Here is a 13,841-nt window from a genome sequence, read left to right as displayed (position 1 = left end):
GAGAATGGCGAGAAAACGCACACAATGGCATGTAACATTTCCGGACACAGCACATCTTGAAGGGATTCCACTGAGAAGCGCACAACCTCCGCACATGCAGATCGATGGTATGAAGTACAGCGATCTCCAGCATCTTCACTCGCACCTTTCACTAAAGGACACTATGCTATGCTGTTAGGGGCTCACAAAGACCGGTATACTCAGAGACTTTGTTGAAAAAGTCCGCTATTGACTTGAAGACAAAGATGGCATCGGCGAAGCACTGATTGTCTGGTAAGCGAAAATACCTTTGGCCTGTCAACAATTGTCCCAGCAGCGGCACTAACACGAGCAACGAGATCCTCAGCACTTTCCACATGGGTTCCATACACGAGCCTTTTCATTTCTCCCCACACAGAGAAATCCAGTGGTGTGAGGTCGGGGGAACGAGGTGGCCACGGTAAAGGTCCACCCTTGCCAATCCAACGATCGCCGTAAATATCGTTGAGTAAGGCCCTGACTCCCCGGTCGAATTGTGCGGGGGCGCCGCGGGGTGAAACCAGATACGTTGTCTACCTGCCAGTGGCACGTTTACCAAAAGTTCAGGTAATACGTCATGTAGAAACACCCGATTATTCCCAACACACAAAGTAGAGGGCAAAATGTACGGGCCTATCAAGTGGTCACCTACTAAGCAACACCACACATTCACTGCGAACCTATGTTGATGATGGCGCACAATGATTGCATTCGGATTGTCCATATCCCAGACGTGGCTGTTGTGGCTATTGAACATGCCGTCTCTGGTGAACATTGCGTCATCGGTCCACAAAACTCTTGTTGGGAAATCTGGAATGGCAAGAGTTTGTTGCACGTACCATTGGCAGAAATCCATGCGTAGGGGAAAGTCCGTGGGCAGTATGTAGTGCACCTTATGCAATTGGTATGGGTGCAATCCCTCCTCCTGAATAACGCGGAACATATTGCTATGGTGGGATTGTTGCGTACGAGCAATGACACGTGTGCTGGTGTCAGGACGGTCTCGTATCGCGTCCAACACGTCCTCTTCAAATTGCACAGTGCGCACAGTGCGGGGTCTTCTACAATCCCACCTACGGGGTAGTAGAGATCCAGTTTCACGCAGTCGAGCATCAAGTCTTTGAAAGAGTGCATGTGCTGGTAACCGCCTATTGGGAAAACGTTCGTGATACGAACGCCATGCTTCATATTCCTTGGAGCAATTCAACCACACACACACGCCAGACTAAACCCTACGCTGCGACACGCAGAACAGACAGGAAGAACAACGGTCGACTACACTCTCTACGTAGTATCCACCAACACTAATACGTAACAGGTGACCTACACTCCCACAGCTCCTCTAGTGGGGCTTTCTGTATCAATTAGCTGAAATCAATCTCAGCGTAATCTGACGGCATAGCGTCATTTTCGGGTGAATTTCCTATTTCCCGAGTGTGGGACGGTGTCCCAGCATTAGTAGGACATGTGGACATACGTCGTCATTTTTACTGCCTACATTCCGATCTCAACATTATGTAGAAAATAGTAGTAAATTTTCTGTATTTTCCATCAGGGGATTCCCCACTTTCTTTGAGAGTCCCCTTGCGCAATTTACACTGGGCCTCAATTGCTGCACCATTGTATTCGTCAGGTACGATTTTGTTTGTGTTATTTTATTCCGACATTGATATCTTTCTTCCTTCTTGAGTTATTGTGCTATAAACATGGTGTGAGGCGATTTTCGCACGCCTGTCACTCGAAAACGGTGCCGATTTCGACTTTTTTTCACATGGCATTTTTTCCTTGTTTTTACTTGTCGAATCACCTCCCAAGCGTTGTAAACGGAATTTTGCACCACCCTGTATATATAGGGTGTCATTTTAATGGCGCCCACGGACCACAAATTCGTATAGAGGACATCAAAACAAACAACTTTTCTCAGTAACATTTTTCTCGTTGGTGCATCATTTCGACGCTACAGCCGTTTACAAAAGCCCGTTTTGCCGCCTGAATGCTGGCAACCACACACAACATTTGATTGCATTTGTGACGTCATATATCGTCGTGAAGCGATGCGTTCCAGGGTTGGCAGGCACACACATATTCTGTGAAAAATGACATACCTACAATCAGCCACATTATGTATCGTAAAACAAAACGAGCAAACACATTCTGTAACTTAACAGGAAATAAACAAACAATACGAAAAATGGAAGAAAGAAAATGGAATTCAAGTGGAAGTGGTCATATAGATTGTTACTGTGGTTGTACGTGTTTTAGCCGTAATGTAACAACGTGAAATTCGGAAAATTCCGTTATCAGTACAAAAAATACCACAAGGCATATGGGCACAACCCTGTAGATATCAATCAACCTTGCAACGAGATTTACAAATATAATTGACATGTAGCTGGGCGTAAACAGCCACATGTAAGCTGTAAGTCCAATAACATTTATTGTTGTTGATATTTGACATGTAGACTGAGACAAAATCCGATATTGACACTTCATCTTGAATACGTTTTTTACCATTTCTCATATCGTTGGTTCAGTTCCCCCTTTCCTTAGATAACTGCTGCTTCTGGCTGGTAGGCTATGATGTTCGGTCTACTGGACGCGTTTCTCGCTTCGTTTTACAGATAATAATGTGGTTGGTATTTTGTAATTTTTCACAAAATTTTTGCGTTCCTTGCAACACTGCCGTGAGCTGTCTCGCCGCAGGATATGACATCACAGATACGATCAAATGTTGTGTTGGGTTGCCAGCATCAAGGCGGCAAAACGGTATTTTTTGAACGGCTGTAGCGTCGAATCGACACACCAACGAGAAAAATGTTACTGAGAAAAGTTGTTTGTTTTGATGTCCTCTATACGTTTCCGTGGTCCGTGGGCGCCATTAAAATGACGCCCTGTATATATTATATACAGGGGTCTCTCAAAACAAATAGCGCAAACTGACACAAGTAAAAGTACACGATAATAGAAGCAAAAAAGTCTCAGTAAACATGGGTCTGCAAACGAGCCGTTTTCGAGATAATCGCGAATGTGCATTATCTCGAAAACGGCTCGTTTGCAGACCCATCTTTACTGAGACTTTCTTGCTTCTATTACCGTGTACTTCCACCTGTGCCAAGTTTGCGCTATTACCTATGAGACACCCTGTATATAAAGAATATAAAATAAAAAAAAGTCAAAAGAACAAAAGTTTAATCTGCACAAACATACTCCTAGGAGCCATTGGCAGATAACTTATGAGTCTCTTGGTGTAGTTTTTTATTGTTTTCTCACACTATAAACCTAGACAAGATAGAAAGCGAAATCACAAAAGGATTGTTCTAGGAGCTCCCCCCTCCTGAAAAAAAATATTGAGGGGGAAAAGCACCATCATTTTCAATGCATCACTTCCTGTTTCTTCTGCCAGGATTACGATGCCACACTGCACTGTTGCGAATCATATGGCGAGAGGTTTCCCCACTGGGAAAACGCAACCGACGAAGCCTCATGCTTCGCTCCCTCCCTCCTGTCCAGCACTCTTACAACGCTGCTTGAAGTGCACAAGAGAACGCTCCTTCACAAACACGGTTGGTTGACCAGGTTTTTTGGAAATTCAGAATTTGAAATATCGTAGCGGTTTTTAGAAAGGATGGGAATTTTTTAAAAGATCTGTGCTTTGGCAGGCCAAAAGTCCATTCCGACCTTAACTATTGTCCACCTTGTTAACATCTTTACTGTTTTGTACTATCTCATTCCATGTTGTTGCGAAAATGTGTTGAATTTTAACTTGTTATTGTTTTTTCAGAGAGGAGTTGCCCAGATCCATGTACTGCAGTACCGTGCAGAAAGCAGTGTGTGTCTCGCAATGTGACTTGCACCAGACCTCCATGCTGCCCGGTGGCACAGTGTGTTGACGAAAATGGAGGTAAAGGCTGACAATTTTCTTTTTACAAAATACACGTTAGTGTTAAGCCAAATTGACGTTCTTCAGCATCATCATTGGTGTCATATTACACCATCGACTGTCAAACAGAACCAAGCATAGAGCAGTGGCGTAGCATGGACATTTCGGGTGGGAACGCCAAGTCCGAAGGAAGGGTCGGCCCTTTCTTGCTTAATAATTTACTTATGGTATTAGTCGCCACAGGTATTAATTATTTGCCTGAAGTCAGCTGGGTTTTCAGACCTACTATAACGGCTGGGGATACGTCGGGCTGACCCCCCGACTATTCCAATACTGGTTGAAGATCTCCGCCACAAATGTTTTGAACTTTGGTGTTTTATACCTTTCTGCATGACGCAAGTCATTAAAAACCTACCTGAATCACAAGCGTCTCTGCACAACAGTAGACGTCATTGTTGTGGGTGATCCAACTACTGATTGATTTGGTTTATTTTATTTCGCTTTTCTACCACTTTTGGTTAATTGCGAATATGAATATGTGTGATGATGATATTGATGAAGGGAAACTGACTAAGAACACCCGTACTGACGCCGGGATTCGAACCAGGGACCTCTGTCGTCTTGGCGCACTGTGAAAAGCAGAGTGGATGATCCAAATATCGTACACTCTACTGACGTAACAGTGCCGATTAGTAATTCAGACCACTGTTTATTACATCTTGAGAATACTGATAAACATTTTAAAATAATTTTCTCCAGAGACCATTCGATGTTAAGAGTTTTCAAATGAATGCTAAACATTTCCATTGACACAATATTAAGTAGTTAGATAATAACGAAAAAAATACAATAAAAAATTAATAGTTTTGCGGGTTAAGTGGTAGAGCAGCCACAGGCTGAATTTCTACCACGAGGGCTTCACTAACTTATTTGACAAAAACTGTGTTGATCTTTTAGTCTTTAATGCTCATCGCTGTTCGTGCGATAAATTATACAATGCAGTGGCCATTAAGAAACAGTATATTTGAGATTGGTAAAGTTACGTCAGTCAATATTGCGTATTGTAGCATCACATAGCACGAGTTGCATGAGCGCGAAGAGCGAAGAACCGGGTAGGAATTCTGCCTCTGTCGTCTGCTTCAGAAGGCAGGAAGGGTCACATGAACCAATCACGGTAGACCTCTCGTACGCTGGCGTAAGAAAGCCCATTTACGCGCGTGCTGTAGAAATGGAAGCTTTCCCTCCATAAAGGCAGCAAGGAATATAGGAGTCCTGTACGCCGAACCTGCTCGGCATCCGGCCGGGAAAGGCATTGAAAAGAGATGCTAGAACGAGTGTTGAGAGTGGAGCGTTGGAAGCGGATCGCGAAAAATAGCTATTATAATGCCATGAAGGTCAAACATTTATGAAAGTAGTCACGTTTTACTTTATAATCACAGCATTTAAGCTTTTTTGAAATTTTAAATCTGGGAACGCCGGGCGTACGGGCGTACTATAACGCTACGCCACTGGCATAGAGGTCTATTGGGTGTTGTGTTGCACCAGTTGTGGTGGTTACCACTTCTGTTGGTAAATTGGTGGTATTGTATAGAATGTATCGAACTGAGTTGGTTTTTCGAACTGTCTTATCACGTATCTTCTTGAGTCATCTTTCGTCACTACATTTTCATTTCTTTCACAGTCTTTCATACACTTCTTCTCATTTTGTTTCCACCACTGCTCGAAGTGATGGGGGGGGGGGGGTTATCGCAAAGCATCCCCTCACTGCCACCAACTTTGTTGTTTGACAACCGATGAGGAAAATATGGTGTTGAACACCAATTCATCACTGATACCAAAAGTACACTCAGAGAACTAAATGCATCATATCGATTGATGCACCAGAATGCATCGATTGATGCAGTAAAGTGTGTTTTATGGCTTCTTCAAAGAATCAGATTCACATTTGAAGCATTTGGGTACATTTTTGTATGTCGTGAAGAAACATCAAAGTGCATCATTTGATTCAAGTGAGGATTACTTTCAGTCGAGATGCACTTCAATGCATCAGCTGATGCGTTGAAGTGCATCTCGACTGAAATAAATCCTCACTTCAATCAAATGATGCACCTTGATGTTTCTTTCAAGACATACAAAAATGAACCCAAATGGTTGATTTTGTTTATTTTACTTCGCGTTTTGTGCCTCTTGGCTAATTTGTGAAGATGGGGATGAGTGACGAAATTCGTGAATGCACATTCACAAACAACCAAGCCCGAGCGGGATTCGAACCCGGGACCCTTGGCGTCGCAGCGTGATGTGCTAGCACCCAAATGCATCAAATGTGAATGTGATTCTTTGAAGAAACCATAAAACACACTTTACTGCATCAATCGGTGCATTCTGGTGCATCAATCGATATGATGCATTTAGTTTTCTGTGTGTAGTCTTCAAGGGAATTGGGGAGAATCGATATGCAAATGTTCTCCTCCAGTGCAAAGAAACATGGGAGGCAAGACCAAAATATGTAAGGAAAATAAATGAATCTAACATTGAAAAATTCATGACAACCGTTATTAGGAGGGAGAGACCGAGGAGGGGAGGGAGGCGCAAATGAGGAATCTGGGAACTTTCCTACATCATGTCTGGACAAAGAGAGCGGAGAAGCTCGGTGGGGATAGCGAAAATGAGTGAAAGAAGGGTACTAAATAAATAAATAAATCTAAGAAAAAATAGGAATCACTTAGCTAAGAGTTTAGTGAAATACTGTCCTGAAATAGTGCAATTATAATGAAAGTGATGGTGTTTGTGAACTCTCAAGTAAGAGAAAAAAGGGGAGGGGTTAGGGAAAATGCACTAAAAATTAACAACTTTTTATGGTATGTAAAGGCTCATACTTAATCAATATTCTATTCTAAGTCCACGTAGGATGTTACTTTGCACCACTGTTCTTTCAGTGTGTATTATCTTTGTTCTGCCTTGTCCCCGTTCCGCCTTGAAACTTTATCCATATCATCTTAGCCTGCCATAATTCACTTCATACTCTACCTAAGGCCCGGGACTTTATGCCCTACAAAACTGTAAAATATGTATGTAATTATGTCATAAAAATGGGAAAAGTGTCATGAAAAATTAAAAATATGTCAGAAAAATGCAGAAATATTCCCAGTAAAGCCAAAAATATTCACAACAGTACTTTCAAATTTATCATTATACAGGATGTCAGTATATTCCAGGGAAGATCGACTAGGGGGGGGGGGGGGTATTAAATGAAGACAGAATTCCTTTAACCTAAGAATGTAGTGGGAAAATACTGAAAATATAGTGAGGTTCACTACAATTATCCTAAGTTTCATTTACTATTATGTCATTTACTATTAGTATTGTGGAAACTAAAGCATAATTAGCAGTTCGCTAAACAAAGCGGGAGTACGAGTATTATTGTTCTGTACAAGTTAGTAAGAAAATACATCTGCTTTAATTTCTTCGTCCATTTCCTTATCCTGCCATCGATAATATAAACTATCCGTTGCTCTAAAGGTACAAAGAAAATATGTTGTAAAAACGAGAAATTGGTAAAATACGTCAAAATATGTCTGATCATGTTTGTCTATTTCGGCCGATTTTCATCAGAAATGTAAAGATCCTACCCCAGTATTCGATCCGATGCCAAATAAAAAATGTTATAACATGAAGTCCCGGGCCCTAATCACTCTTCAATGACTCATTATCTCTTCTTAAGCCCCTATCACACGGAACTGGATTTCTAGTAGGAATGCCCTAGTTGGCGCTGAACTAAGTTTCTAGGTAGCAATCATGGCCGCCTGGCTGACTGCTTGACTGGTTTGGAGGAATAGGACATGTTCTAATTGCTACTTGCTTTCCTCGACTGGATTCTGTGGAACAGCCAATCAGAGCAAGGTTTGGCCATGTGCAGATAATCTGTGATTGTGCAAAGGAGCGTTTTTGTCTGTGGTTTCCGAGTGTTGCTCCAGGAATGTATAACGTAGGCTATACAACATGAAATGCGCGTTGAGTTACACCATCTATGCTGAGCGCACGGTGTTTACATTTGAAACAACTAAAATATTCTTCCATACGTGTACAGTAAACGTTGTAAAGTATGTATTTAAGCAGCGCCCTTGTTTTGTACCTAATAACAATTTATACGAAACGTTATTCCTCTCGGTTGAATAGTTATCGACTTTTAAAAATGTGAAGTGATACATTGTTTACATCTCACGCGGCCGCCATTACAACTTCCCTCGTATGGGAACAGAAGTCCATCGACAAGTACGCTGATAAGTATCGTGTGAGGCGAAAACTAGCAAATTGGTAACCAGTCCAGCGCCAACTAGGGTATACCTACTGGAAATCCAGTTCCGTGTGATGCGGTCTTCACTTAATGTCTTCCATTTCTTCATACAATCTTCTTTCTCTGACTAGCTCTTCTCATACCTAAGTATATTGTATCTCATTCCTTTAGTCGGTTCACACCAGTTCACGTTCTTCCTCATTCTATTTTAATGCTTACCTTCTTTACTTCAAGCACCACGCTCCCATGTCTTCATTCTATAGAATTTTCGCTATTATTCTGCATCACTATTATTTTGCTTTCTATAATCACAAATCATTCTTAAGTATCGGATCTCTCTTTCTCTCTGACACCAATGCATTTCTATCTCTGCACACAATCTTGTGATATTCACTTCCGGAGAATGTTCGGACAAGTGTTCTCGGGTTGCCAGCCAGGTTAAATTGGAGTTGGCTTCCAATGTTTCGAGGGCACACATTGTGATTGGTGCTTTCCCGTGAAATGGTTATGGCTTCTTCCCCTACCCGTCGGTCCCAGTAACCGGCACATCTGGCTATTATTTTGGTGTCGGCAAAAAACAATAGCCAAATGTGTCGGTTCGAATCACGGCGCCAGGAAAGCTACAATTCCAATGTTCATGTTGTTGCATGTACTGTTTCATGGACATGTGTAATGATTATGGCTCGGACGTTGAGGAAAAATCCTTTTTTCCCAAGTATCAGAAGACGAGGCCCAACATAATATATGTTCATTTTGGGTCATTGTAGGCCAGAAAAAGGTGGGTTTTATTTGTCCTTTTTTGCCTTTTTCGGCGTTTTTTGACTTATTGGTCCTTTTTTAGCCTTTTTTAGGTCTTTTTCTTGCAACTTCACCTTCTTTCGACTACGTAGTAGTAATGGCAGCACTATGTTCCTACGCGTCAGCAAAAATTTGATGCGCCTGGTGTTAGGTTACATCCGGTTGTAGCGGGCCACGAGTGATTTTATTGTTGAGTCAGCAGAACGTGTCTGATCACCTTGAAGACATCGGAAGCGGTGGGGGGAGGGGGGTCAATGGGTTTGTCACGTTGTTTCTTGATGTATGCTAAACTAACACGTGCGTATGTTTGTGTGTGTGTGGAGGAAATGCGCGCGCAACCATTGCGTATGATTCAAAGACATGAAGAAATGATTTAAAGATGCCGCCGAAGGTGCTTTACCCCCGAAAGTTTAGCGGCTAAGGTTATTGCTCTGTAAAACAAGAGGCGTCGAGGGTTCGATTCCTGGTAGAGTCAATATTGATTGGTTGATAGATTGAGTTAGTTTTTTTAAGTCTGTTTTATGCACGGCAAAACTAATCAGGATTGGAGCTACAGTTGAAAAGTGGTGATTCGGACCACTATGTGCCTCCACCGAGTATCGAACCTGGGACCCGTTGATTACAAGGCGACGATGTCAATATTGAATGGTCTCGATTAGCCTGTGTGTAAATAAAGGCAACAAAATGGTTGAGTTCGAAAATCGAGTTGGGTTAGTGGTTAATGTTGTCACCTGGCAATGAAGAGGTCGCGGGTTCGATTCTCTAGGTAGTTAAATTAGACCAATTGTTTAGTCCCGCCATTATAGGTCGCGATTAGTCCATCTGTGCATAAATAGTGTTTGAATAAAATCAATATGGCGGCCTTTTGTTAGTGGTTAATGTTGTCGCCTGGTAATGAAGAGGTCGCGGGTTCGATTCTCTAGGTAGTTAAATGAACCCAATTATTTTGTCCCGCCGTTATAGGTCCCGATTAGTCCATCTGTGCATAAATAGTATTTGAATAAAATCAAAATGGCGGCCGCGTTTTGTGTTTAGCGGCGGCGGCGGCGACCGGGGCGCGGCGCGGCGCGGGGCGGGGCGGCGCGGCGCGGGGGGTGTTTTTTTTTCCGCGAGATGTTTCAACCAAGTGGTTGAGGGTTCGATTCCCAATGTTGGTGAAAATTGGATATTCAATTGTATTTGTTTAAAAGTTCCGATTAGCTTTTTTGTGCACAAAGAGAAAATGAACTAATTGGAAATAGGATGTTTATGCTGTAATGAAAAGGTCCCGGGTTCGATTCACAATGTCAAATTTGCTGATAATGATGTTGTTTTTAAAATAAAATAAAAAAAGAAGTGTGTTGAGTCCCCATTAGTATTTATGCAGGAACAGATATTAAAAATCAAAACAAAATGGCTGTGACTGGTGTTTAGTATTCGAAAGGTTCCAGGTTCGAGTTCCTAGTTATAATTTTTTTTTTTTTTAGTTTACAGAATTAGTTCCCATTTATTGCGTTTTGGCGAACACGTCCTCCCCCCTTTGTGGCATTTGGACATGTTGGATATATACATAGAAATTGTTGTCAAAGTGCCTAATAATGATTTTCTGTTTAAATAAAAAAGGAAGTGTGTTATCAGTCCCGATTAGCACGAACAGATATTCAAAAAGCAAAACAAAATAGCTCATATTGTTGTTTAGTATTCAAAAGGTTTTGGGTTCCAATGCTGGCAAATTTGCAGAATAACATTGATTTGTTTAAAAAGTGAGTTACTATCCCCGATTATTTTTGATACACAAATAGAAAATGCGTAACCAAGGGGCTAATGTTGGCGTTTTTTAACGCAGTCCCGATTAACCGTAATGCATAAAGCTGTTTCAACGAATATCGAACCTGGAACCTTTTGATTACAATGCAAAGACTTTTCCACTAATGTATGCTATGTTTTAAAACCAAAAATAAATAATAGTATCGAATTTTTAAAAAAATGCGTTACCAGTCTCGATTAGCCATTATGCACAAACAGATGTGTTTTGAAACCAAAGGGGGGTCGAGGGTTCGATTACAACTGGGGTATGTGTGTTGAGGAAACTAAAGGTCAACAGGCATGGAAAGTTTTTATTCGCCATCTCAAAATAAGTTTTTGGGCTTGGTACAGGTAGCTTTTTGTAGAAAGCCCCACAACGACATCAACGTGGCTACCATCTGTGGGGGCCTCTTTTTTTTTAAGTTGGAGAGGGGCACAAAGCCGTTTGTACCATACAACGTTGCACCGAAGAACCAACTTGTCAACTAGTCACTCACTCCATCATTAAAGTGCACAACATAATATCAGATTTGCACTGATAATAAGCAAAAAATTATAGCGGCTGCATAATTATATTTCAATGACAGCAAATGGTTTCAAATGAATGGTTTTCAGTTTTATTTTTTACTAAGTAACAGATTTGGTAATGAAAAGCTTTAACATTTGCATATAATATGAGATTTGTTTTGGTATCCAGTTTGTATGTTGACCAAATCACAGATATACTATTACTAAGGATAGCATTAACTTAATCTAATAAAAATATATTCCACTGCATTACAAAATTAACTCATTCTGTTTTCTGTTGTTTGAATCCATATGGTAAAGTCTCGAAACTTGATGCACATCTTTTTCTTTTGGTATATACCACCTGAAAAACCCTTATTTCCGGCTTACTAACAACGGAATGTGTTTTTGTGCGTACGATTTTGTTCGAGTTGAGTAAAGTTAAAGAGGAGGTGTTGTTGAGAATAGCATTGGTGAGTGATTCGAAATTGATTGTGCTGCTGTTTTTATGGTTTAGACATATGCCTTTCACCTTGCAAACAGTAGTAACATTAGTATTGTCTGGATTTACTACCTCAAATGCATAACTTTTCGGCCCACTGGATGAAAATGCTCTGATAAGCATTTTTCCCATAGAGTTCTAGTTCATTTGTCAACTCCCCTAGGTAGTCTCCAACAGGCAGATCAACATCACCTGGCCTTTGAATATAAATAACACTATCGGTATCATAGTACAATACATTTTCACCTAATGTATCCAAATATTCATAAAGCTCTAATCGTGCATGTGTTGTAGTGTATGCTGCAATAACTACATTTACAGTCGATAATGGAAGTGCAGATTCTTCGAGATATTGCCAGTGAACAATCAACATATCTTCATTTATAGGTATAACTTGATGTACTTCAACATTGGGACTTTCTAGTTTATCGAAAAAATCCTTAGGATTGTTGCTAATACTAACTTGACCAGGGTTTTCTCTCTGTCCAAATTTACCCCAAAATGAATTCAGCATAAGTTTTGCTAAGCTTCGTAATCCAGGATTAGCACATATTCTGTTTTCATCCAACAACACACCCTCTTTTTCAAAATAGTCAGCTATGTATTTTTTTTTGGATTCTTCATCAATACACCACAATGGCCAGCCGCTTGCTTCAACTTTTGCTTTGAGAAATGTATTGATGTACTCTGCAAAAACACCACCTGATTTTTTTGCAGGATCATATTGTTCAACATTATATTCCCATACCTCATGTAATTCTAAAATTTTGTATTTCTTTTGAACTGCCTTCTGAACTTCATCCACAACCCAGGTTCCAGTTATAGCTCTTTCCCCAGCAGTATGGTTACATTCCGCCTGGTTTATTTCATCGGCACAAGTTCTACATAGAGGGAAAGTTAATTTTGAATTGGTTCGATATGGTAACACAGGATGGTACAGATCTCTCGGTGGAAGTATTGTTGCTTTGACAAGTCCTTCAAAAGAATAAATATCGGGGCATTCTTCCCCCACATAAATTTTCACCGGATGGCCAACTGGAAACTTTTTAACTTTGCAACAATAAGGGTACAGGCTACATACATCCTTATATTGAATTGTTTCATTTTTTTTGACAGTGTAATGTAGTTTGGTAGCATTAGTTCTACCACCATAAAACGCCTCCCGGGGAATTATGGGGGCTTTAATTGATAACGGATGTTTTTCAACATAATGTTTCATGGTTTTGTTATTTCTCAACTGCTGGTGAAATTCGCATCCCCACATCTCATGGACAATGTAGTTAAGTGCTTTTAATCTGGTAATTTTATTTTCTGTTCTTTCGTACCGAAAAGACAAAGTATCATATGGGTCATCATGAAGAGGTTCTGTACGTGAAGTAGGGAAACATTTGACACAACCATGTGTTCTGCATCCTTGATATTCAAATACATGCTCTTGCCCCTTTTGATCTTTAAAATATCCATCTACTTTCAAATTTCCTCCAACTTTTACTTCTGGTCCTCTGGCTGCATGTTGGATTTCGATTTTATGTTTTTTTTCCTCCCATACCAACGATTGAATAGCCTCTATAGACTGAATATCACACCATCTGTATCCGTTTTTAGGAATAATTCCTATATGTTCTGCTTTCAAAAATCTTTTACGGAATACTTTATTACAAGCTGAAGCGATGGTGATGGCTTCCAATAATGGGTTCACTGTTGTTTCTTTTTCAAAAGTGGTCATGAATTTCAAACAGGCAGCACGTAGTACATTAACATCTTCTACACAGTATTTTATCAACTCCTTCTGCATATCGAAAACTACCCCTGTTTTCTGTTGTTCACTATGCCATTCCAAAAAACTGGTTCTCTGATTCTCCATCATAGAATCAACAGCGTAAAATTCAGTACCAGGGATACATCCGACATATTCTTTATTTTTCAAAGTATTAAAAAAATGAGGAAAATACCCTTTGGACATTGGGAGATCAAATGCTTTCGGTAATTTGTTGAGCGCCATTGGAATAAAGTTGAGAGAATCTATGAAATGGATATTGTGCATCTTCAAAGATAAT

General features: G+C 40.6%; 1 protein-coding gene across 1 annotated transcript in view; it reads left to right on the top strand.

Annotated features, from left to right (window-relative positions):
• Window positions 1-13,841, top strand: part of LOC146001874 (uncharacterized) — a 61,785-nt gene that overhangs the window by 32,464 nt on the left and 15,480 nt on the right. Inside the window, exon 5 of the mRNA XM_083139583.1 lies at window positions 3,800-3,919. Within this exon, the coding sequence (XP_082995709.1) occupies window positions 3,800-3,919 (120 nt within the window). The remainder of the gene's footprint in view (window positions 1-3,799; window positions 3,920-13,841) is intronic.

The sequence above is a fragment of the Lepisma saccharinum genome, chromosome 18 (assembly GCF_977018435.1).
Source record: "Lepisma saccharinum chromosome 18, izLepSacc3.1, whole genome shotgun sequence".
Lineage (NCBI taxonomy): Eukaryota > Metazoa > Arthropoda > Insecta > Zygentoma > Lepismatidae > Lepisma > Lepisma saccharinum.
The sequence above is the reverse complement of the archived record's forward strand: the minus strand, read 5'-3'. Positions and strand labels throughout refer to the sequence as shown.